Consider the following 22,327-nt stretch of genomic DNA (forward strand, 5'->3'; position numbering starts at 1 on the left):
CAAGTTGATAATCTGACCTATACTGATCGTATTGCAGCTACGATGGTGACTCAGATAGCTGTAATTTATTTTGTTATATCAACTGTGCATACCACACTGCCAGCACCCCATCCCTATAGAAAGCAAACACACATATTTGTGGTAAACTTAAACTCTTCTTTTATTAACAAGCTACTGTATTATATTTTAGAAAAACAAGAGTGGGTGAGTATCACATTGCTACACATGCATACACACATTACACCAAATTAAGTCCTGACAACCTTGCTGGTTAGTATTCCAACTGATGTCAGGCAGGCAAATGCATACTCTGCTATCTGAAAGATACTTGTTCACCATCTCCTGTTCAATGCAAGTCAAAATCACACTATGCCCAGCTAGCTGCACAAGTGCAATCAAAGTGTTGGGGGAAAACAAATCCTCTTTATTTAGGCAAAACTTTTTTTTTAAAAAAAGGCAACAGGAACAATGCTGAAGGTAAAGTGGAATGGACTTATGCCTGAATACTAGATAGCACATTGCTCTTCATTCAAACTACAACATGCGTCAGAATTCAGACTCTTTCCTTACCTCAGTCTTCTCTCACTACAAAACACTCCTTATCCTTAGGGAGAGGGAGAAAAAAAGTCCTAGACAGCTTGCTCATTCATAAACACACACACAAACATAGGTAGTGATATCTGCTTGAAATTATGTGCATCTTGGCTCATTCTCGAACACGTTTTTGACAAATGATGGGGGTTAAATAAGCAAGAAAGGGTTGAGTAACAAAAACCATTTTTAAGAAAGTACAGATCTGCAAAGGAAAAAGAAAATCAATAAACTAATGAAAGAAATTGGTTTCTGCTGGAAATTGCAGTCAGCCAAACATAACTGGTAGCCATCACACTGTCCCCTCTCCCAACATACATACCAAGTACTGGCTCTGGTAATTGTGCACTTCAGAACAGCAAAATGGGAAATACTAGCAGCATGCATATCCATATTAAGTGTTTTGTTGCTTATTGATAAATTTAAAAGCACATTAAACAAAAACTGTCCAGAGAGGCAGCCCATAGAGCACCAAATTAAGAGTGAATGTAGAGAAAACGTCATTGTTAAAATATCCAAAGATTCAATAGTAATATGCATATTAACAGAGGTAAATTATTTAGGAATTTAAAAAGGGTCATTCTAATATTCTCACTAGCTCAGGCCAGGTTCAGTCTATCTCATTATTTTGCATGTAAGAAGAGTGGATCTACCCCTGCTGGGTTAACTTGCACACAAGATCATAGGAATGTATAAAATACCAAATACCAAGAGTTTTCACAATTTGGGGCCATTAGCTGACCGTTACCATACTTTATTGATGTTAACCATCAAAGACATTGGAGGAGCATCTGGAGCAGTATCTAGAGTTGCATCAAATCAGGACAGCTAACAATTTATGTGATGCTCACTCCTAATACGGTGATACCCAAGGTTTCCAACGCCAAAGGGCATTAAAATCAAGGGCAGCATGGTTTTGATCACCAATGAGCTGGCCTTTCAATTGATGCTTGTTGTTGGGATCTTGCAGTACACTCCATGACAGCACCTTTTCAACAAAACAATTAAAATTCTTTCCAAATTTGAACATGAAATGCTTTGAGGCATTTCTGAGATGTGAAAGACATTAAAAATCAAGATTTTTTTCAAATCCATGTCACAATACAATGTGATTGTAATAAATGACAAAGGCCACCACACTGGACTGTTTGCAAGAAGCGAAGTTTCATGCTAAAGGTCACACCTGAGGGAAACATATTCTTACTACAGCTTGAACTTCATTTGGGATAATAAAGTGAGGTACATCACAACATGTCCATTGTGTTTAGTGCCCCATGCTTAATCAGGCAAAACACCTCTCCTGTTAAACCATGCTGATGTATCACTTACCGTTGCTCGTGACACTGCCTGTATTGAATCTAAAAATAAAACATCTTATTAGCACAGAGAATTTCAGTAAAACAATGATACCACAGCCTCATACCACATAAAACAATGATTACTGAGGTTGGGCAAATGCAGTTGGTGTCTTTCTCCTTTGCCTCACAACCTTACCTTTGCACAGCACAAGTCCGGTTGACAGAGTCAGAACATTTGACTTTAATCAGTTGTGTGAACAATGCTCTTGTATTTCTAAGGGCAAAAATTTACCATCCAACAGGCCACATTTCAGTGAGTGAAACTATCTGAATTACACGCCCTCAACCATTATCTCTGGATGGCTTTATATGCCTCTCTGATGATACAAACGTGTTACTGCAAGAAGGCAGAGATCCAAGTTCAGGATCTCTCAAATTAAAACTGCATAAAACTGCCAAAGAGATCAAGGTTTTCAGTTAAGTATAAGGTATGGCACATGAATTTTTTTAATATTTTCTGAGCAATTGCTTATCGGCTGAGCAGTGTAATTACAGAACCTGTCCTTTCAAACTGATCCATAAATGTGGCGAGCATTCTGTGGATGCAGGCAAGCCACTAGCAGTGAAAGTGGCTAGTTCAGATTTCCAGTATCAGACAAACCAAATATATCACAATGCTAAAGTCTAGTCCTACCCTAAAACAGGCACATGGGCTGATCATGTCTCGGATTGTGACTGCTGGTGAATACGGATGGTCCTTATTCAATTTATAATTGGAACATTGAAATACTAGCAGCTTGAAACCTGGTTGCTTCGTGTCAGCCCACTTTTAGTGTTCAAACAAAAAACTAAAAAGAATTGCAGTTTCTGGAAATGAGAAACAAAATCAGAAATTGCTGGAAAAACTCGGCAAGTCTGGCAACACCTGTGGACAGAAAGCAGAGTTAACATCTCAAGTCCAGTGATTCTTCTTTAGAACACTTGTTCTGAATAAGGGTCACTAGACTCGAAACATTAACTCTGCTTTGCCTTGGCAGTTGCTGTCAGACCTGCTGAGTTTTTCCAGTAAATTCTGATTTTGTTTTGCTTTCAGTGATACACTGCTACAAAAGGCCCAAGGCTCTCACCAAAAAGGAAGAGTGGTGCAGCACAAGAAACCTTCAGTTTTGAAAACCAGTTGCTATGAACAAACATTAGGTCATCACCAATCACATATTGCAATGAGTTTGTAACAGATTCACTGAGGAAAATAGGGAAATGAGCAAGGAATGTGCCACCAGCAGGACATACTCCCCTGAAACATCCGCCAGACTGATGAAAGAATGGCCCATGTCCACAAAACAAAGGCACGTTAACACTTCTTTGCCAAGTCACCATATAAATACGTTTACAAAATACGAATTAATTCACTTGAACCATTTACATTTAAAATAAACTGACTTCTGATACAGAAATTATGCTGGCTAGTTTAAATTTAAGACTTTCCTTCCTTTGAGGATAGTTTCACAAAAAGATTTGAAAACATAAACTATACAGGAAAACATCTCAGAACCCAATGGTTGTGCAAATCAGTACATTGATATACAGCACACGTACACACATACACAAAACACAAGGTGACTGCACAAAGTTAGAGACTGCAACTAAAAGCTATACTCCATACACTGGTTCTCATTATGCCTTAGAAACTAAATTATATGATAAGGAACTATTTAAAATCCTTGTATTTCAATTGCTTCTGGATGATTAACTACAATAACTGTCCAGAGCAAGGTACTTAAAAAGGCGGCACATCAGTTGGTCGGACAGACATTTCTCCTTGTCCATCATACAGAGCAAGGAAAAGTATGGAGAATAAGGTTTCATCTCCAACAGCTCATGAGTTCAGATGTCTGCACAGTTTTGATCAGTTAGAAAAGGGTACAAGAGCTGAATGAAATGTTACACACGAATACTACCGAATCCAAAACAGTATATGCATATATACATAAACAGATCTGACCATAACTCAAAACTATGATGCACTTAAGGAAGTAATGAGAAACAGAAAAGACACAAGGGTCCATAAATAATCATTCATGGGCAATCACTTAGGTACCCTGTCCAAGCAAAAACTATTTGATTGTAATTCCGCTGGGCCCTTTAATAGAAAGCCAAGCTTATCCCTGTACAGCCCAATGTGTAAACCAAAAATGAGGTGTAATCAAACCCCAGAAAGCTAGGTAGCAGATTCCTGGAACAGTGAATCAGTACTGACTGATCTGTCACACAAAAATAAAAAGTACAGCTTGACATAATGGTAAGTACTTTTAAATGGTTGTTTAAAATGGAAATTACCTCAAGGAGGTTTGATGGTAATATAGTATGAAAGCATGGTGCTCACTATGTGCATCAAATTAACAAACATCAGTTTAAAGTGCTTTCTGCAACAACCAAAGTGCTGAGGGAATTCTATGCTGGTTGGTACCTAGCTTAAGTTTTCCAATTATTGAGCATTCTGTTTAATAGGTCATGATTGGAAAACTCAGGGCAAATTGTCAGTTCTGCTATCTGAATTAAGTTTAGATCCAACAACTTTTCTCTTACTGTTCCCCACGCAAGTTTTAGATTCCTCCATGGATTGGTGCTCTGTGCTCCCAGACATCATGCACTAGACTGGCCGCCTAGTCCTCCATAATTATAGTTTTTGGCCAAAACAGATATAAGCTGTTGCAACCACAGAGGAATTAATAGTAATGGGGATGTCCACATGATCAAGTGGCACCTGGAAACTAATATCTCTCAACAGATCAACTTCCCTCCCATTCCCTAACAAAGACGTTTGATTATTTTTGCACACTTAAGTAAATGTCAGGTTAAAGGAATAAGTAGTAAAATTTGGTCCCAACAAGGGTTGAAGGAGAAAGTAAAAAAAAAACAAAGCAAGGTTACATATACAACAAGGCAAGACATTATTTTGAAATACATGGTACTCAATCCACTACTTGGCTGGGGACTGAGTGTGATGTAAAAAAGGCAACACCTCTGAAAGAGAAATCCAGGAACTTGGATGCAGTGCATCAGCCTGCAATGGTTTAACTCCATAGCTCTTAGGACATTTCTCTTGTTGCACAGTATCACCCAAAGATAGGTGGATGGAGAAAGTGAGATAATGCAAAAGAAAAATGTAACAAGCTCAAGTCTCATTTGATGACTGATTCTACCCATTTGGGTGTGACGCCAAAGCTTATTTCCATTATTGATCAGTGGAGTGTGAAGATTATGATCTGCCCTAGTAAACTGGCTCCACTTTCAACTGTTATAACAGATTAATATTTGGAGGGTCAGGATTTCTAATAAGCACTGTCCTCCAAATTATATTTAGTTGTGGAGTCGGACTTGGAATGTTCATTGGGGGGAGGATTGAGAGGGTTCCTCAGCCAACCCTCACCTCCAGAAGTGCTTCTGGTTAACATTCGACTTGAGGTTGCAGCTGCCGCCTGAGGCTTAGCGAACGTCGATGTAACTGCTGCATCTGCTGCAACCGCTCTCGCTGTCTGGCTAGGTTCTGTGGCATTGGGTATCTCTGAACTCCATGCAGGTACCTGTAAGGTATCCTCACATGGCAAGCAGTTGCCCGGCATCGTGGTTGGGGCATGGGAGGCAGCAGCATCCAGCGTTTCCTCTCTGAGCAATAACGGTATGCCTCCTTCCGATACTGTTTGTCCATGTCATCACTGTTCTTCCAGCCACCAATTATGAATACATCATCACGGAAGTAGCAAATCGCCGCTCCCTCAATACTCAACACTTCGGGGGGCAAGCTCTCCAAGATTTCATCTGCTGTCATGTTAGAGATTTTCTGTTTTGCTTCACTATCTGTTACAGGGTAACATTTGGGGCAGCATGAAGCTGTGTGGTAAAAATTTGTTGTTGCAATAGCCATCTGGAAGGCACAGTAGTTATCAAGCAGTGGCAGAGATTCTACGTCTTGCCACTGCCTTGTGTCAGTATCATACTTTGCATTTATAGTCTCCAATCCATCTTCATTATCGGTGTCCACAGGGGTGCGAGCAGTGATGTACACAAAACGATCTTCCACACTGATAGCTTTAACATCACGTAATATTTTGGGAGCTGATTCCAAGTGGTGCCATCTATCCTGATCAGGTTCATATACGTCAACATCTTTGAACCCTGGGCTAAAGTTCCCATGTCCCCCAATACTGTACAAATTCTGCTTAACTGCTGACAGCCCAAAGGAATGCTTTCTTGTGATCAGGTTGTTAACCTGCTCCCAGCTGTTTCTGTTTGGACTGTATCTCTCCACTGTCTTTGCAAATCCGGGTTCCATGGAGCCGGCCACATACACGTGAGAATCTGTGATGGCCATAGCATGGCCGTCCAGGTGGTTGTGAATGTGTGGAAGATTCACCCATCGATCTTCATCAATGAAATAGCCTACACATTCACTCAGATAATCTCCACCCTCCGACACACCACCCACTACCATGATGATGTCCATGTTCTGTCCGAAACGAGGCTGGAATGACACAACCTGGGATGCCCAGTTCTCCAGGTTGGCAGGCTGAAGATTTTCCGACCTCAATGCATGACCTTCAACTGCTTCTGAAACAAGTCTGAGGCAGCTGGCATTATCAGCCACAAGCCGCTCAGATTTGATGATTCGGGTTAGATATGTGGGCTTCATCTGAGGCAAACGCAATAGCTGAAATAGCTCCTCAAAGTGCTTTTCCCTCTCCTCTGGGTTCCGTTGCACCCACTTCACCACAGCCTCAAAAAGAACTTCCTCAGAATCCACTGTGATTTCAGAGTCTGACAGCCAGTCCCTGACCAGGTGAAAAGGCAGTGTGTAGAACTCATCATCCTGCACCACCTTGGAGAAGTCCCTGCGGATCATGTCTGCGGCCTTCAAAGCCAGCTGGTCCAGGGAGTACATGTGGGCCAAACTGTGAACTGCCACACAGTTGGTGAGATTCAGCTTTTTCTTTAGAAACTCCCCACAGAATTCCTTCAGCTGCAGCAAGAGGAACCTGAAACAAGGAAATGGCACTTTTGGAAAATCATGTACTCTCTATTAGTGGCAGTTACATTTGAAAACTAAAATGCGCTACATGTTTTACATTTTAAAATTAAAAAGTTACCACAAAAACTCCATATTGCATGAATATGAGTCAATTAACCAACACAGTTTCATTCCATATCTTCTGAAACTGGACCAGAAATATCATAAGAAATTAGTGCCAAGTAAACTGGAAGGCTTGGAAAAGATAGTGGTGAGTGTTGGCTACCCAATACTGAGATATGTTTAGCTTCTGCATAGATGCTACTGTTCATTTCTAGCAGTGATTCGTTTACAGTCAGTGTGCAAAATGTAGCCTGTTACAGATCTTTCCACAGCATCCAAGCTCAATCACACACTCACTCTTTAATACCAAGTTTGGAAAAAAACAAACATCAACATTACACCACAGAATCACTTCCATCAAAAATAAAACTGCCTCTAATTTGCAGAGCAGTACAAATGTCCTATACGATGACTTCATCCTTGTCTGGTGCCTTTGATACTCAATGCTCATCAAATGTTTCTGTCACAATATTCCTATGCACTATCCTTCTTGTCCTAACAATTATATAGCAAACCTCTCAACTCAAATAGCTTCCCAATCTACACCCACATAGCACAGGGGTGCTCATCCTTGGTCCTCTGCAGCTTAACTTTCAACAATGCTACCCAGATTAATACAGTCAATTACCACATAAATCCTGAGGACATTTGGCTGTACCTCATCTGTTATTGTACTCATCCTGAAAAGTGTTTTACCATCTTCAACTGCTTGTCCTAATGAAGTCCACAGAGTTAGGTCACATCGTTTGGAAAAGACATCTAGTTTATATACCAACAGTGAAGACTAATGAAAAGACTATAGTAGATGTCTCCTTGGTTTTGTAAGGAGGTATTTGGCAAAATGCCACAAAGAAGACAGTTTAACAAAACTTACTCATGAAGCAGGAAGATATAATGGATATTGCACATGTGGTGTGAAATGGATACATTTCAGACAGTCTCCCCACCCCACACTAGTGAATGGATCCGGAGTTTAGAAAAATGACAGGAATTTTCATTGAAGTATACAACGTCCTGAATGATCTTGACCAGGTGGATGTGGAAAGTATGTCTCCTTGCAAATGAGTACAGAACTAGTGACATCTTATTAAAATTAGGAGCATTTAGAACAAAAAAAGAGGAACTTTTTCTGTTAGAGAGTTGAGTGACATTGTAAATCTCCATCCTGGAAGATGGAGGTGGTAAGTTTATTGAATATTTTCAAGATAGAACAAGATGGATTTTTGTTAGGCAGGGGATCAATGGTTATCAGGAGTACATGAAAATACGGAATTCACAATACAGACAGGTTGGCCATGATCTTAGTGACTCACAGAGCAAGCTCGACGGGTTAACTGCTCTACTACTGCTCCTAGTTTATACGCTTCCCACCCCACCCCCTACCAGCCAACGGATGTCAAATGACCCCTCTTTCTGATCAATGGGCGTGAACCAACCTTTCCCCAATGGGAGTAGATTCCCAATGATTGTGGATCACCCAACCAATAGAAGTGAGTTCCCTCAATAAGTTGGAGTTCCTCCCCCTACCAATTGGAGTGAATGTTGTCCTTCTTTGGCCAATGGGAGTGAATGCCTCCCACATGCACAATACGTGCGGATCTACCACCCTAGGCAATGATTGTAGATCTCCTCCATCAAGAGTGCACCAATCATTCCTGTGGCTATGGGGGGGGGGGGGGAAATCCCCTCATCCTGATAATTGGGTGGGGATTATCCTGTCTGATTCCTAGATGACTGAGGCAGAATCTTCCCAGGAAGGGGAGGAGTATTAACCTCCCCAGCCAAACACCAGTGTATCCATCTCATCAAACAATGGGAATAGATAAGCCCTCATCAAAACCCATGTCAGCTGATACACATCACCCCTCACCCAACCAAATGGAACAGATTACTCCCTTCTCCCAGGCCGATAGGAGTGGATCACTCTGCACCCTGGGCCGATGGGAGTGGATCCTCTTCCCCAAACAACAGGAGTGGATTACTCCCTCTGCCAGCAAGCGTGGATCCCCCCACTACAACCAGTGGGTGTGGATGCCCCACCATCACCCACGTAAGTAGATCTCACCCTTACTGCCAAAGGGAGTGGACCATCCACCTTCCCTGCAATCACTGGAGGTGGGTCACTCCTCTCTAGCTGCCAACAGGGGTGGATCACCCCTCCCCCACTACCAACATGGGTGGATCACCCCATCGCCATTGGAAGTGGATCCCCGCTGCCAACACAGGTGGATCACCACCTTCCCCACAAGTGTGGATCACCCACACCACCACCGCCGCCAACAGGAGTGGATCTCCAACCCCCCCACCAATGGGAGTGGACCACACTCCCCACCACGACTAATATGAGTGGGTCACTCCTCCCCCTTCGGCCACGGGGAGTGGATCTCTCCTCCCACCGGGCCAATGGGAGTGCAGCTCCGCCCTCACCTGTCGGCCAGCTCCAAGACCTCATGGACGGTCCCGGTGCACACGCGGATGGAGCCCGTGTACATAAACTGGAGGACGCCTTCAACGGTGTCGGGGTCAGGCCCGGGCTCCGTGCTCCACTTGCGCATCTCCACACGCTCGGAGCGGGACTCCTCGAAGTTGCCGCCCAGCAGCGGCTCGAAGTACTCGGTGGCGGCGGCCAGTACCGAGCGGTGCGCGCGGAACTCGCGGCCTCCCACCGACAGGGTTAGGTCACAGAACAAGCCGCGCTTCCTCTGCTCGTTCTGGCGGCGCGACAGCTCCAGGCAATGGGTCCTCGACTCGAACACATCGGCTTCGCCATCGCCGTCGTCCCCTCCCGGGCCCGGGGCCGCCGCCATCACGCTGCCCAACCGCCAACGGCCCCGGACCTCCCCTCTGTAGGCGTTACCGGAATCTGCGCTCCAATGTCATCAATTTTCGTGTTCTGTACCTCCGCTTATGATAACGTCATAGGAACCTGCGTTCGTGCGTCATCACTTTTGGTACCTGTGCTCCCGCCCTAATTGTATTAGCCTTTTCGTTTGCAAAGCGTCATCGGAAGCTGCGGTCTTACGTTAATCATTTCGGAGGCGTGTGGCCCCGCCCCTCCAGAACGTAAGCGGACCTTGCGTCCACACGTCAGCCATTTCCGCGCACTCTTTCCCGACCGCGCTCGAGGCTTCGTGGATCCCGCGGCAGCTACTTCAGTCAGTGGCCCTCACACTGGATCGAACTTGGCCGGTTGCCCTCGTAGCTGAGGGGGTGACACGTTGTTGAGACGTATAAAAGTGAGGGGCGGACTGCACGAGAGTAAGAGGCCGGTGGTGTGGAGGGTGACATTGGCTCACTCAGAGGGCAGCAGGAATGTACAACTCGCTGCCTGTAAGGGAGAAACACTCACAGCATTTAAGAAATGTCAGGGCCTACAAAGCCATGCGCCAAGTGCTGGAAAATGGGATCAGAATAGTTGGCTGGTTAGTTTTGACCAGCACGGACTCGATGGGCTGAAGGGCCTTTTTCCGTGTGGACGACTTCTCTGACTAACCCCACGTTTAAGTTGTTGATAAGACAGTATTTAGACCTCAGCTAGAGTGCTGTGACCAGTTCTAGACGCCAGACTTCGTTAATGATGTGTGGCTACAGGGTTCATGGCCCAACACTCAACAAGAAAGACTGTAAAGTTCAACAATGTATTTTTCTGCCTTTCAGGTTTATTTCTGTCTTGAAGATGACAGTATACAACACTTCTCACTATATTTTGTAACAAAAACACCTGACAATAAATAAAATCAAATCATCATTAATGTTTCAAGTCCAGTATGACTTGATGGAATTATTTAGCATGCACAGGGAAGCCATGTGGCTCATCATACCCGCACTGGTTCTGTTCTCAAGAGCCAGTCTCCAGCCTTTTCCCTAAATCCCATCATTACAGTTCAAAAACAAAATCGAAAGCCATCTGGAATGCCTTGGTTGAACCTGCTTCCTCAGAACCTGATTTCAAACAACAGATTCAGGGATTCGGCACAAGTTTAGAGGATAGATTGGAAACTTTGGGATTGCTCTTCCTCAAGCTAAAAGATTCAAGAGAAGTTTTCTAATGACAAACCTGGACAGAGCAGATAGAAACTGTTTCTGCTCATTGGGCACAGATTTATGACAGAAGCAAGTGGAGGTGCAAAAATGCTTTTTAACATGACTGATGATCTTGAATGCACTGCCTGTGAGGCCCGATGAAAGAAGATTCAGTCAAGACGTTCTAGCGAATGGATGACTATTTAAATAGAAACAATGCGCAATTATTTGGGAAAGATGAGAGAATCGGTATTAGGTCAAGATGTTTATATGGAAGATGAGTACAGACATGATGGACTGATTTGTCTTCTGGCCGTAACACAATAGACCTGAAACCAAACACCACTCCCCTCGCTGCATCCTATTAAGATCCCAAGGACACAACTCCCAATTTCCCCATGAATCCCTTATTCTGAGCCTGTAACCCGCACCCTGCCTCTTGCTTGCATTCCAGTCTATTCTCCCAGGTTCCCCATCTGTTTCAATGCATCTGATGTTTCACTGGGTTTCCTGCAATGTAACATTTCTGTCCAACTGAGGATCCCTGCTTCCTTCCCCACCCTCCAACCCAAGTGATTGCCAATTCCCAACTGTGACCAATTAATCTACCACACTTCTGTCATCAGCCTTACACCTCCCTCCCAGAGCAATAATAATGTTTGCTTGGTCATCAATTTCCATCCCACCTGCATTCCACATGACTCATTCTCCCTGCAACACTATGTTCCACTCCTCCATCACTTATGACACTTACACCCCATCGCACCTTCCCATGTAATGCAGAAGGCTGATCATTTATCTCCTCCCAAAACCCTCCTTTTCACTTGTTCTTTTTAATGTATTATATTGCTGCTTATGTTGTAGTAGTGTTGTTTTACATTCGTGGGGCAACACTGATCCATTGAAGTGCAATATGAGCTGGACAAACAACACTTCATGTTTTATTTAAGCCTTTACAGCTTTTAAGACTCAGTATTGAATTCCACAACTTGAGAATGAACTGTCTTTCAATTTTCCAACTCCATTCAGATGCACGAAGGGGGGTCTTATTACATGCAACTTTAACCACTAGCTTCAGCTGGCCAGCACATGCATATTGGTAAAACATTATTTTGTTCAAAGGCGAGAGTTATACAACCATAACAGATTATAAGTAAAGTTATTGCCGTACTTTTATATAAGTCGTACAAGTAGTTGATGCAGTGACTGCAGCTTAACCGTTCATCATATAATTGTAGTAAGTGAACAGGGAAAAGGATCTGGGACTACGTATGAAATGTGAACGGCTGTTTTCCAATCTGCAGAAACCAGCCCAGAGTCCAGTGAATTTTGGTACATAATTAATTACCAGTGCATTTGCTGTCTCCCCATCACCTCTTTTAGTATCCCAGGATGCATACGATCAGAGCCAGGAGACTTGTCTACCTTTAGCCCCATGAGCTTTGCCAGCACTGCCTCCTTAGTGATAATGATAGTTTCTAGGTCCTCATCTGCTTTAATCTTCTTTCCATCAGGTTTTGGCATCTTATTTGTGTCTTCCACTGTGAAGACTGTCAAAATAACTGTTTAATGTCTTGGCTATTTCCTCATTCCCAGTTATTAAATTGGCTCTCTCATCCTCTAAAGGACCAATGTTTACCTTCTCCACACTTCTACAATTTACATATTTATAAAAATTTTTGCTGCCTGTTTTTATATTTTGAGCCAGTTTACTCTCATAATTGAACTTACTTTTCTTTAGAACTGTTTTTGTGGCTTTCTTTTGGCCTTTAAAGATTTCCCAGTGTACTCGTTTCCCACTACTCTTCACATTTTTTGTATGTTTTTTTAAAAAATCTGACACTTTGCTTTATTTCCTTAGACACCCATGGCTGACTATTTCTTTTCCTACAGTTCTTCCTTATCACTGGAATATACTTCTGCTGAGCACTCTGAGCATGAAAGGTCTCACAAACAGGGAAAAATTATTTTCATTGGGCAGGCTGAGATAAATGTTTAATCTTATATGTGCAATGCACATATACATTTAACATTTTCTTATGCCAGTTTACTGGTGATTGTCAGTAACTGCTTGGATGGTTATGTACTCTGTGATGTCTTGGATTGCAAACCATCTGCTGTCTCTTCTCACTTTTGTAAGAGGGACAAGCAAATGCTTTTTTGGCTGGCATATTGTGGCCAATCACAATATCGTGACACCACTGTTTAAAAAACGAAGCAGACAAATAGCAGGTAACTAGAGGCCAGTTACCTTCAGAAGTGGGAAAAATGCTTGAATCTACCATTAAGGAAGAAATAGCAAGACATCTGGATATAAATTCTCCCATTGGGAAGACCCAGCATGGGTTCATGAAGGATAGGTCATGTTTAACTAATTTGGTGGAATTCTTTGAGGACATTACTTGCATGGTGGACAACAGGAACCCGTGGATGTGGTGTATCTGGATTTCCAGAAGGCATTTGACAAGGTGCCACAGCAAGGGCTGCTATAAGAGATAAAGTTGCACGATATTACAGATACTGTATTGGCATGGAGAGAGGATTGGTTGACTAGTAGGAAGCGAAGTGTAGGAGTAGATGGATGTTTTTCTGGTTGGCAGTGGTGTGCCTCAGGGATCAGTGTTGGGACCGTAATTGTTTACAATTTACATTGGTAATTTCGAATTGTGTCAAAATTTGCAGATGACACTAAGATGAATGGTAGAGCGAAGTGTGCAGAAGACAGAGTCTACAGAGGGATATTGATAGTCTAAAGTGAGTGAGCAAAGGTCTAGCAGATGGAGTACAATGTTGATAAGTGCAAGGTCTTCCATTTTGGTAGGAATGACACCAAAATGGACTATGTTTTAAATGGTAAAAAAAATTGCAGCACACTCCTGTGCAGAGGGTCTTGGGTGTCTCTGTGCATGAATCGCTAAATGTAGTATTGCAAGTGCAGCAGGTAATTAAAAAGGCAAATGGAATTTTGTCTGTCATTGCTATAGAGTCTGGAGTTTAAAAACAGGGAGGCTATGCTGCAGCTGTATAGGGTCCTGGTGAGGCCACACCTGAAGTACTGTGTGCAGTTTTGGTCTCCTTACTTGAGAAGAGATATACTAGCACTGGAGGGGGTGCAGAGGAGATTCACTCAGTTGATTCCAGAGTTGAGAGGGTTGGATTATGGAGACAGACTGAGTGCGCTGGGATTATACTCATTGGAATTCAGAAGAATGAGGGGAGATCTTACAAGAAAGATGTAAGATTATGAAGGGAACAGATAAGGTGGAGGCAGGAAGGTTGTTTCCACTAGCAGGTGAAACTAGGAATGGGGGGGGGGCATAGCCTCGAAATGAAGAGAAACAGATGTAGGACTGAGGTCAGGAGGAACTTACTTCGCCAATAGGGTTGTGAATCTGTGGAATTCCCTGCCCAGTGAAGCGGTTGCAGCTACCTTGCTGCATGTTTTTAAGGCAAGGCTAGATAACATTTTTGAACAGTAAAGGAATTAAGGGTTATGGTGAGTGGGCGGGTAAATGGAGCTGAGCCTCAAAAAGATCAGCCTGGATCTTATTAAATGGTGGGGCAGGCTCAAGGGGCCAGATGGCCTACTCCTGCTCCTAGTTTTTATGTTCTTACATTCTTGCCTCCTCCCCCCACACCAGTGACTGCATTTGAAAATGTAGAAGAGCATGGACATTGGAATTGAAAAGAATGTGCACCTTTTTACTCTTTATTCTAGTTTATAATGCTGCTGACAATGCAGTGTCTTTTTACAGTGGCGAGATAAGAGTGGAAGACCACTTTGTGGAACACCTCCATTCTGTTCTGAGATGAAATGAACCAAGAATCCCAAGGCTTCTGCCGCTGACACTAGATCAGTGATTGACACTGCTATCGTAGATGGGAGAGGAGAAAGAAGTTTATACTTCAAATCCCTGTCCTTGCTTGCCAGTGTTGCTGTTTTGGAAATAGAGATGTTTATTTGTAAGTTCCCTTTAACGTGAGATCAATTTAAAGAAGCTGCAGCAGACTTCCGTGGGTTTAAGATAAAAATGATTATTCTCACACTCAGCCACAGGTCACACACACCACACACGCAAAACAGATTAAATTAAATTTAAAGAAAGAAAATAGTACATTTGTAATATAGTGTTAAATAAAATGCATTAAAACATTTGTACGTTAAAAGTTAGCTATTCAAGTGTTTGACTTTTTGTGGGCTCAGAAGAGACAGTCATACATAAAATCAACCAACCTTCATTTTCATAACATTCATCTTGGTTTGTTCATTTCAAAGGGAGGACTCCACCCAAGTGATTAAATTAGAACTGTCTAGAAGCCAGTTTGCAGAAGGGCACCTGACACTTGAAACAAGTATGCATAGATTGTTGTCAAGGTTAAAGTAACAATTCCAGAAGCTTTCCCAGCACAACAGTCCTTGTTCCATCTAAGGATGTGGCGTTTCATCATTGGGTATAACACTAAAAAGGATGCAGCTTTTCATGTTTACACTTTAAAAAATATTGAAGCAGGTTTACCCATAAAGCAACTTTAAGGACAAATGTCCAAGAACAGTGAGGAGAAAAAATACACCTGAAACTAGAGATGTGCTGCATATTTAGTAAAAATGTATGATGGATTAAAACTATGACCACCTCAAGTGTAGTCAATGCAAAAGTTAGTTAATTGTGGGATGAGTTAAATGCCTCTGGGCAGTAATTGATAATTTAACCAAATTAGTGTGCGTTATAGATTTGAAACTGTTCAAAGTAACCTGAACAATTTACTTACTCAGGACATGCTCACCATTTAAGAACGTCTTTTGCTGTCAGCAATCATCACAGGAACTGAATAATCAAGGATATTTGTCACTTAGTAAATGATAGCTAAAACGGAAAGGAGACTGGGCACCTTTCTGAACAACGGACAAGAATTAATACATTAGTAAGAGAGGATAATCTTGTACCTTCAATCTGAGAGTCAGTTTGGGTACAACTAAGAATGAGCAAGTGGCAGCAACATTGATGGGGTTTATTTAGCTCCACTGTTAAGTGACTCTAATATAAGACAAAGGAGAAATTAGAAAATAATAAGTGCATGTAACATGAACAATGTATAGACCAGACAAATCCAGTAATTCAAGGCAGCTCACCACCATCTTCAAGGACGATTAGATGTAGGCAATAATTGCTGACCCAGCCATTAATACACTCACGTCCTGAATAAAACAAAACTCGAGCTACATCTGGGCCGATCCAAAGGTTGCCTTTAGAATTTTTAATTAACTCAAAAGGTGCCACTGCCTCAATATGCACCCCACACCTTCAAAAAGCAACAGAATCTGGTGCTGCTAGAACGTACATCACAGTGCCACTCGTTCTTCAGTTTGGTACTTTTATCAAAACAGCAGTTTGACTTACACATTCCAGTTTATAAACCTACAGGGAAGAAGTGCAGTCCTTTGCATGCTATACAAGACACAGGTTAAGCCATAGCTAGGATTGTGTTCAGTTCTAGTCACCTTTCTATAGAGAGTACAAAGAAAAAAAAACTTACAGGAATGTTGGCAGAGCTCAAGAATTACAGGCATAAAGAAAAGATAGGACAGGCTACAGTTATATTCCTGAGGACAGAGAGGGCTGAGGTATTTTATTAAGGTATAAAAAATGATGACTGTTTGGATAGAGTGGACAAGCAAAACTTGCTTCCCAAGCAGAGGGACACAAATTCAAGGTCATTAGGAGAAAGACTAGATCTCTTCCATCTACAGCATGGAGGGTGTTGGAATCTGCTGCCCAGTTTTGTCGTCAAGGCAGAAGGCGTCTGCTCATTCGGAAGGAATTTGATCTAAATCTGAAGCGTTGTATCCTGTAAGGCTATAGACCAAGGGGTTAGAACATGTTGCTAGTTCATAAAGGGTGCAACTCAACAGATGTGGCTTCAATGTTTCCTGGCTTTGGTTTGGGGAGGGTGTGTTTGTCTAAAATTAGGAGACAGTCAGAATAATGAACAAGTTGTTTCAGGCTGAGATGAGTAGAACCATCTTCACTTAGCAAGTGGTGAATTGCTGGAACTTTGTGTCACAGGTTGGTGGGAGCTCAGTCACTGTGCGAGTTCAAAATACAAACAGGTAGATTTCTAAATACAAATGACAAATCAAGGAACGTGCAGGAAAGTGACATTAATCTAATTAAATGCTGGGCTCGATGGCCTGAATCAACTTTCTGATCTGACGTTCCTTAGGAAGGAGTGAAGGCAGCAGCAGTGAAAAGAAGGAGCTGATTTCATTCTGCTCCTATGTCTGACTCCCAGCAACATATATGATATGAAAAGTTCTCCTAATGAACAAGAACAATATTCAATACAAATTCTTTTGTTAAAAATGAAGCACTGCGAGATAATCACCAGTGTTTCATGTATGTCTCTTCATAGTCATGTTGATGCACCCTTTTGAGCCTCCTATCACCTTTAAATTCACGTTGACACTCTCAGACACATGAAATATCTGATGAGTCAACATGGATAAATCAGAAATTTAATAGCACCATCCCTTCCAAATCATTAGAGTCAGAGACATACAGCACAGAAACAAACTCCTCAGTCCAATTCGTCCATCCCAACCAGGTTTCTTTTAGAATCCCTACAGTGTGGGAACAGGCCCTTTGGCCCAACAAGTCCACACCAAACCTCAGAGCATCCCACCTAGACCCATCCCCCTATAATCCACCTAATCTACACATCCCTGAACACTACAGGCAATTTAGCACGGCCAATCCACCTACCCTGCACATCTTTGGACTGTGGGAGGGAACCCACACAGACACGGAGAATGTGCAAACTCCACACAGTCACCCGAGGCTGGAATTGAACCTGGGTCCCTGGCGCTGTGAGGCTGCAGTGCTAACCACTGTGCTTCCCCAGACTTAGTTTCCCAAACTAAATTAGTCCCATTTGCCTGTGTTTGGCCCAAATCCCTCTAAACCTTTCCTATTCATGTACCTGTCCAAATATCTTTTAAATGTTGCAACTGTACCTGCTTCTAGCACTTCCTCTAGCAGTGCCTTCCACATATGCACCACCCTCTGAAATAAAACTATCCCTCAGGTCCCTTCTAAATGATTCCCCACTCACCATAAACTTATGCCCTCTAATTTTGAAACTCCTCTAATTCAAAATGGGGCAAAAAGCAGCCTTTGAGAAATAAGCACAAATAGCTGACTGGGTTTTGAGGCTGTTTGCTCAGGATTTGGGAACACAAAGCCTAAAGGGAGAACAATTATATTAAAAAGAGAATTTTCACAATGAAAAAATATCTAGACATGACAAAAACCAGCCAACGAGTACATGATCACAAACCTCCTTCCAAATATTTACGGAAAACACGGAGCTCTACGGTGCTATTGCAAGTAACAGGCATGACAGACTGAATATTTCATTTGCAAAATGATTGCTATCTATTGACAGCATATTGAAGCATTACCCATCCCACTCAAAAGTAAAGGAAAAATGACATCTGTCATTGCCATTGCATCTCCAGCCTCTGTCAGATGGGAGTAGAGACCAATGCCTAATCACTGTCTCAGGACCTGGACATGCTTGGAGCTGAATTCATTTCTCGGGTACAATTTCTCTCAGTTCTTTTGAGTTCAGCTTCAGGTAGATCATAATCTGTTAATTATCCAGTGAAGTGGTTTAGGATGTGTCGGGTGAAGATAGTTTTTTGGGACACCTGATGTTTAAACACATCGTCCGTCGATAACGTTGACAGGCACAGCCAAGAGCCCAGAATGCTGCTCTGTAGAAATCAACCAAGTTTCATTCCAGAATTAGTATCTCAAGGCAACTACGAGGAAGGATCAATCTCAACTCTCCCAGATCAAGAATCTGACCATCCTTGATTCAGGTTCTGTTATAACTCCAAAAAACACAAAACACAGACAAGATACCCAATAAATTACATACTTTAATTTATACGAAGATACCAGATAGACTTTGTGATTATAGGTTCAGGCTTGGGTACCTTGACAATGCAGAAAACACAGTCAAACAGTGCATATGGTTGCAGCTTACTTTTGAAGGCTGAATTTCTAATGATTAAGGACCCTATTTTCCCTTCCATCCCTCAACAGGATGTCACATCTCATTCCCAATCTCCTAATTTTAAAATTAAAATTCTGAAAACACACACAGCAGACGAAGATTTAGTACAAATGGTCCCTTAGGTTTACATCAGCACAGTTACTACATAGGACTTAGACACAGCAACATGGTTGGGTGAAATGCCATTGAAGCTGTACAGCAGACCCCAGCAAGAAAAAGTAATCACCTCAGGTCGGACTGACTGCGTTGTTCCAATGAATGTCAAACATGTTGCCTTTGTGTAATGTACAAACCTGAGAGCCATTGCTGATATTACGAGACAAACAGCTGCATGACGTTCCAATGTCCACTGTTTCAAGTGGAGGCATTATAAACGCAAAAGGAAATGTGACAAGCAATACAGTGAACAAAGGTGCATCATACAAAGACGCTGAATGCTCGACTAATAGTAACAAATTTCTAGGCTACAAAGTTAAAATCCCACTAACTTGTAAACATCAAGCTGCTTACAAAATAGATCACAGTCTGCAAAGTTAAGACTAATCAGTGATGCAATAGCACCTAGATCAGTCCTTTCTAAATCTCTGGTCCTGCAGAATTAGGTCAAATCAGCAGAGAAAAAAGTGCAAGTGAATGGAGTTGTCAGTGCATCTCCAGGTGGATAGCTATGGTTTGCAGGCTGCCTACAGCTTTTGTTTGTTCAACTTTCTCGCTGCTTACTTCAGGCAATTAACAATTATCAAACCCCACCCTGAGTTCCCAGTTTACTGATTTTGTAAATAAAAAAATCCTACTTGAACAGAGAATAAGCTTTGCTTAATGGAAATGTTTCTACAGCAACACAACAAAAAATATTTTTGGATAATTTTCCTGAAAGTAAATTCAAATGAAGGAACAAATCTACTTTGGGTTCTGCTGTATTCTGCAATGGCAGTGCAGACAAAGGACTCCCGACAACACCAATTCCTCACTTCCTCTTTATAGCTTACACTAAATTCCCAAATAATGTGCGACTTGAGCATGTACACACCCAGCTTGACACCAGGTTTCAGCGACCTCCTGACGGACTTGTAACACCATGTTTTTGGTTTGGTTTTAATTAAGAACAGCTGCATCATTTCATGAAGCACATTGTTTGTACAATTGGTCAAGACACAAGATTCCCTTCCCCCTCCTTCCAAGAACTTCAGTGCACAGAAGAAAAGCAATGTAAACACCTTTGAGGTGAGCGACAGTGGGATCAGGGTGATGGTTCTGCACTGAGGCCCCATTCCAAGCTTACAACGTTCACATGGTCATATGTTCTGGTAAGACATAAGAGATATCGTCCCATGGGTGACGGTACAATCCTTGCTTCAAACGCTTCTGATCCAGATAGTGTCCTGTGAAGTTAAAGTACATCAGTAACCACAAAGTAAAACAAACAAAAACTTGTTTCAATTCAGAAGGAAGTATTTTTGAGAATCTTTTGGCATAAACTAGTTATGATAGTCTGCATTCAGTTATAAAAGCTAGCACTAATGTAAACACCCATCCCAAGATATAAGGTCTCCAAAAAATTGTACAGAATTTAATCGACAGAAGAAAGCATTCTGAACTACAAACATTGACCAACATTTATGCCGCCTCATCTTATCCCATCAACAATTCCTCTATTCCTTTCCTCAGGGGTTGGTTAGATGACAAGAGCGTAGGTTTCAATCTGTAACAGTTATGAACATTCTTGGAAGACTGCCTTGTCACCTTATGCCCCACTTCTGCAGTAGTTACCTTCTAGCTCTACATAACTGATCTCTGCAATAGAAGGAGATGCCTACAATCCTTTCAGGACTATTGCTCCATACCATTCCTTTATCCTATGTTCATTTACCAGGTTTTCCCTTAAATATACCTATTGCATTCATCTCAATCACTTGATGCGGCAGCAGTTTTCACAATCCAGCCAGTGAGAACACAATGGTTTACATTTTATCAGGTGCATTCACTTCCCTGGGACAAAAAAACAGCAACAGAAAAGGCAAAGCAATGCTGTCAATGCCGCACATTTCCTCCAGCCCACTCTCCCTGCACTCAGCCGTAACATGGTCCATTAGTGTGAAATGAGAAAGTCACACTTGCAATATCTGAACACTTCTACCATTTGCGCACAGTACAAAGCAGGTCACACAATATTTCACTGCCTTGTTATTGTTGCCAGCACAACAGTAAGTTATGCAAATACATTCTACGAGATGGACAAACGTAGCTAACCACGGGAAACTGAGTTGGTTAAGAATGAAATTAAATCTACGACACTGAACGACATAGGGTCAGAGGATGTGACCTCTGTGGGGGTGGAATTGAGGAACCACAAAGGCATAAAAAACTATAATGGGAGTTATGTACAGACATCCTAACAGTGATCAGGACCAGGGGCGCAAGATGCACCGAGAAATAAATAGGGCATGTCAGAAAGGCAAGGTCACGGTGATCATGGGGGACTTCAATATGCAGGTGGATTGGGTGAATAATGTTGCCGGTGGATCCAAAGAAAGGGAGTTCAGGGAATGTTTGCAGGATGGCTTTTTGGAACAGCTTGTGATGGAGCCCACAAGGGAGCAGGCTATTCTGGACTTAGAGCTATGTAATGAGCCTGACTTTATAAGAGATCTTAAAGTAAAGGAACACTTAGGAGGCAGCGATCATAATACGGTAGAATTCAGTCTGCAGTTTGAAAGAGAGAAGGCAAAATCGGATGTAATGGTGTTACAATTAAATAAAGGTAATTACAGGGGCATGAGAGAGGAATTGACGAAAATCAACTGGAAGCAGAGCCTAGCGGGGAAGACAGTATAGCAACAATGGCAGGAGTTTCTGGGTGTAATTGAGGACACAGTACAGAGGTTCATCCCAAAGAAAAGACAGATTATCCGGGGTGGGATTAGACAGCCTCGGCTGACAAAGCAAGTTAGGAAATGTATCAAAGAAAAAGAGACAGCCTATAAAGTGGCCAAGAGCACTGAGAAATCAGAAGATTGGGAAGGCTCCAAAAACAGAGGATAATAAAGAAAGAAATAAGGAAGGAGAGGATCAAATATGAAGGTAGGCTAGCTAGTAATATTAGAAATGATAGTAAAAGCTTCTTTCAACACATAAGAAACAAGCGAGAGGCAAAAGTAGACATTGGGGTGCTCCAAATTGATGCTGGAAGGCTAGTGATGGGAGATAA

At 42.2% G+C, this 22,327-nt stretch overlaps 2 protein-coding genes across 6 annotated transcripts in view; both read right to left on the minus strand.

Annotated features, from left to right (window-relative positions):
• Positions 1-141: 141 nt before the first annotated feature.
• On the minus strand, positions 142-10,043 carry klhl11 (kelch-like family member 11). Of its 3 annotated transcripts, XM_048560556.2 has the most exons (4): positions 9,445-10,043; positions 5,320-6,922; positions 1,921-1,949; positions 142-796 (listed from the first exon to the last, which is right to left on the minus strand). In XM_048560556.2, exons 1-2 carry the CDS (start codon positions 9,822-9,824, stop codon positions 5,338-5,340), a joined length of 1,965 nt encoding a protein of 654 aa, XP_048416513.1. In that variant the 5' UTR covers positions 9,825-10,043; the 3' UTR covers positions 142-796; positions 1,921-1,949; positions 5,320-5,337. The 3 variants fall into 3 exon arrangements, with proteins under 3 accessions (XP_048416513.1, XP_048416512.1, XP_059494618.1); XM_048560555.2 differs by having other exon boundaries at positions 142-1,949; XM_059638635.1 differs by having other exon boundaries at positions 142-6,922.
• An 8,921-nt stretch (positions 10,044-18,964) lies between these two features.
• LOC125466212 (ATP-citrate synthase) overlaps positions 18,965-22,327 on the minus strand; it is a 74,766-nt gene continuing 71,403 nt past the window's right edge. For all 3 annotated transcript variants that reach the window (XM_048560436.1, XM_048560437.2, XM_059638899.1), the window contains one exon: positions 18,965-20,501. In XM_048560436.1, coding sequence (XP_048416393.1) covers positions 20,407-20,501 — 95 coding nt within the window. In that variant the 3' untranslated portion in view covers positions 18,965-20,406. The remainder of the gene's footprint in view (positions 20,502-22,327) is intronic.

The sequence above is a fragment of the Stegostoma tigrinum genome, chromosome 31, assembly GCF_030684315.1.
Source record: "Stegostoma tigrinum isolate sSteTig4 chromosome 31, sSteTig4.hap1, whole genome shotgun sequence".
Lineage (NCBI taxonomy): Eukaryota > Metazoa > Chordata > Chondrichthyes > Orectolobiformes > Stegostomatidae > Stegostoma > Stegostoma tigrinum.

Bases quoted from the DNA above. Each gene is read 5' to 3' on its own strand.
- klhl11 (XM_048560556.2), bottom strand. From the start codon at position 9,824: ATGGCGGCGGCCCCGGGCCCGGGAGGGGACGACGGCGATGGCGAAGCC. The intron at 6,923-9,444 runs GTGAGGGCGGAG...TCCTTGTTTCAG, and splicing joins GTCTTGGAGCTGGCCGACAG to GTTCCTCTTGCTGCAGCTGA.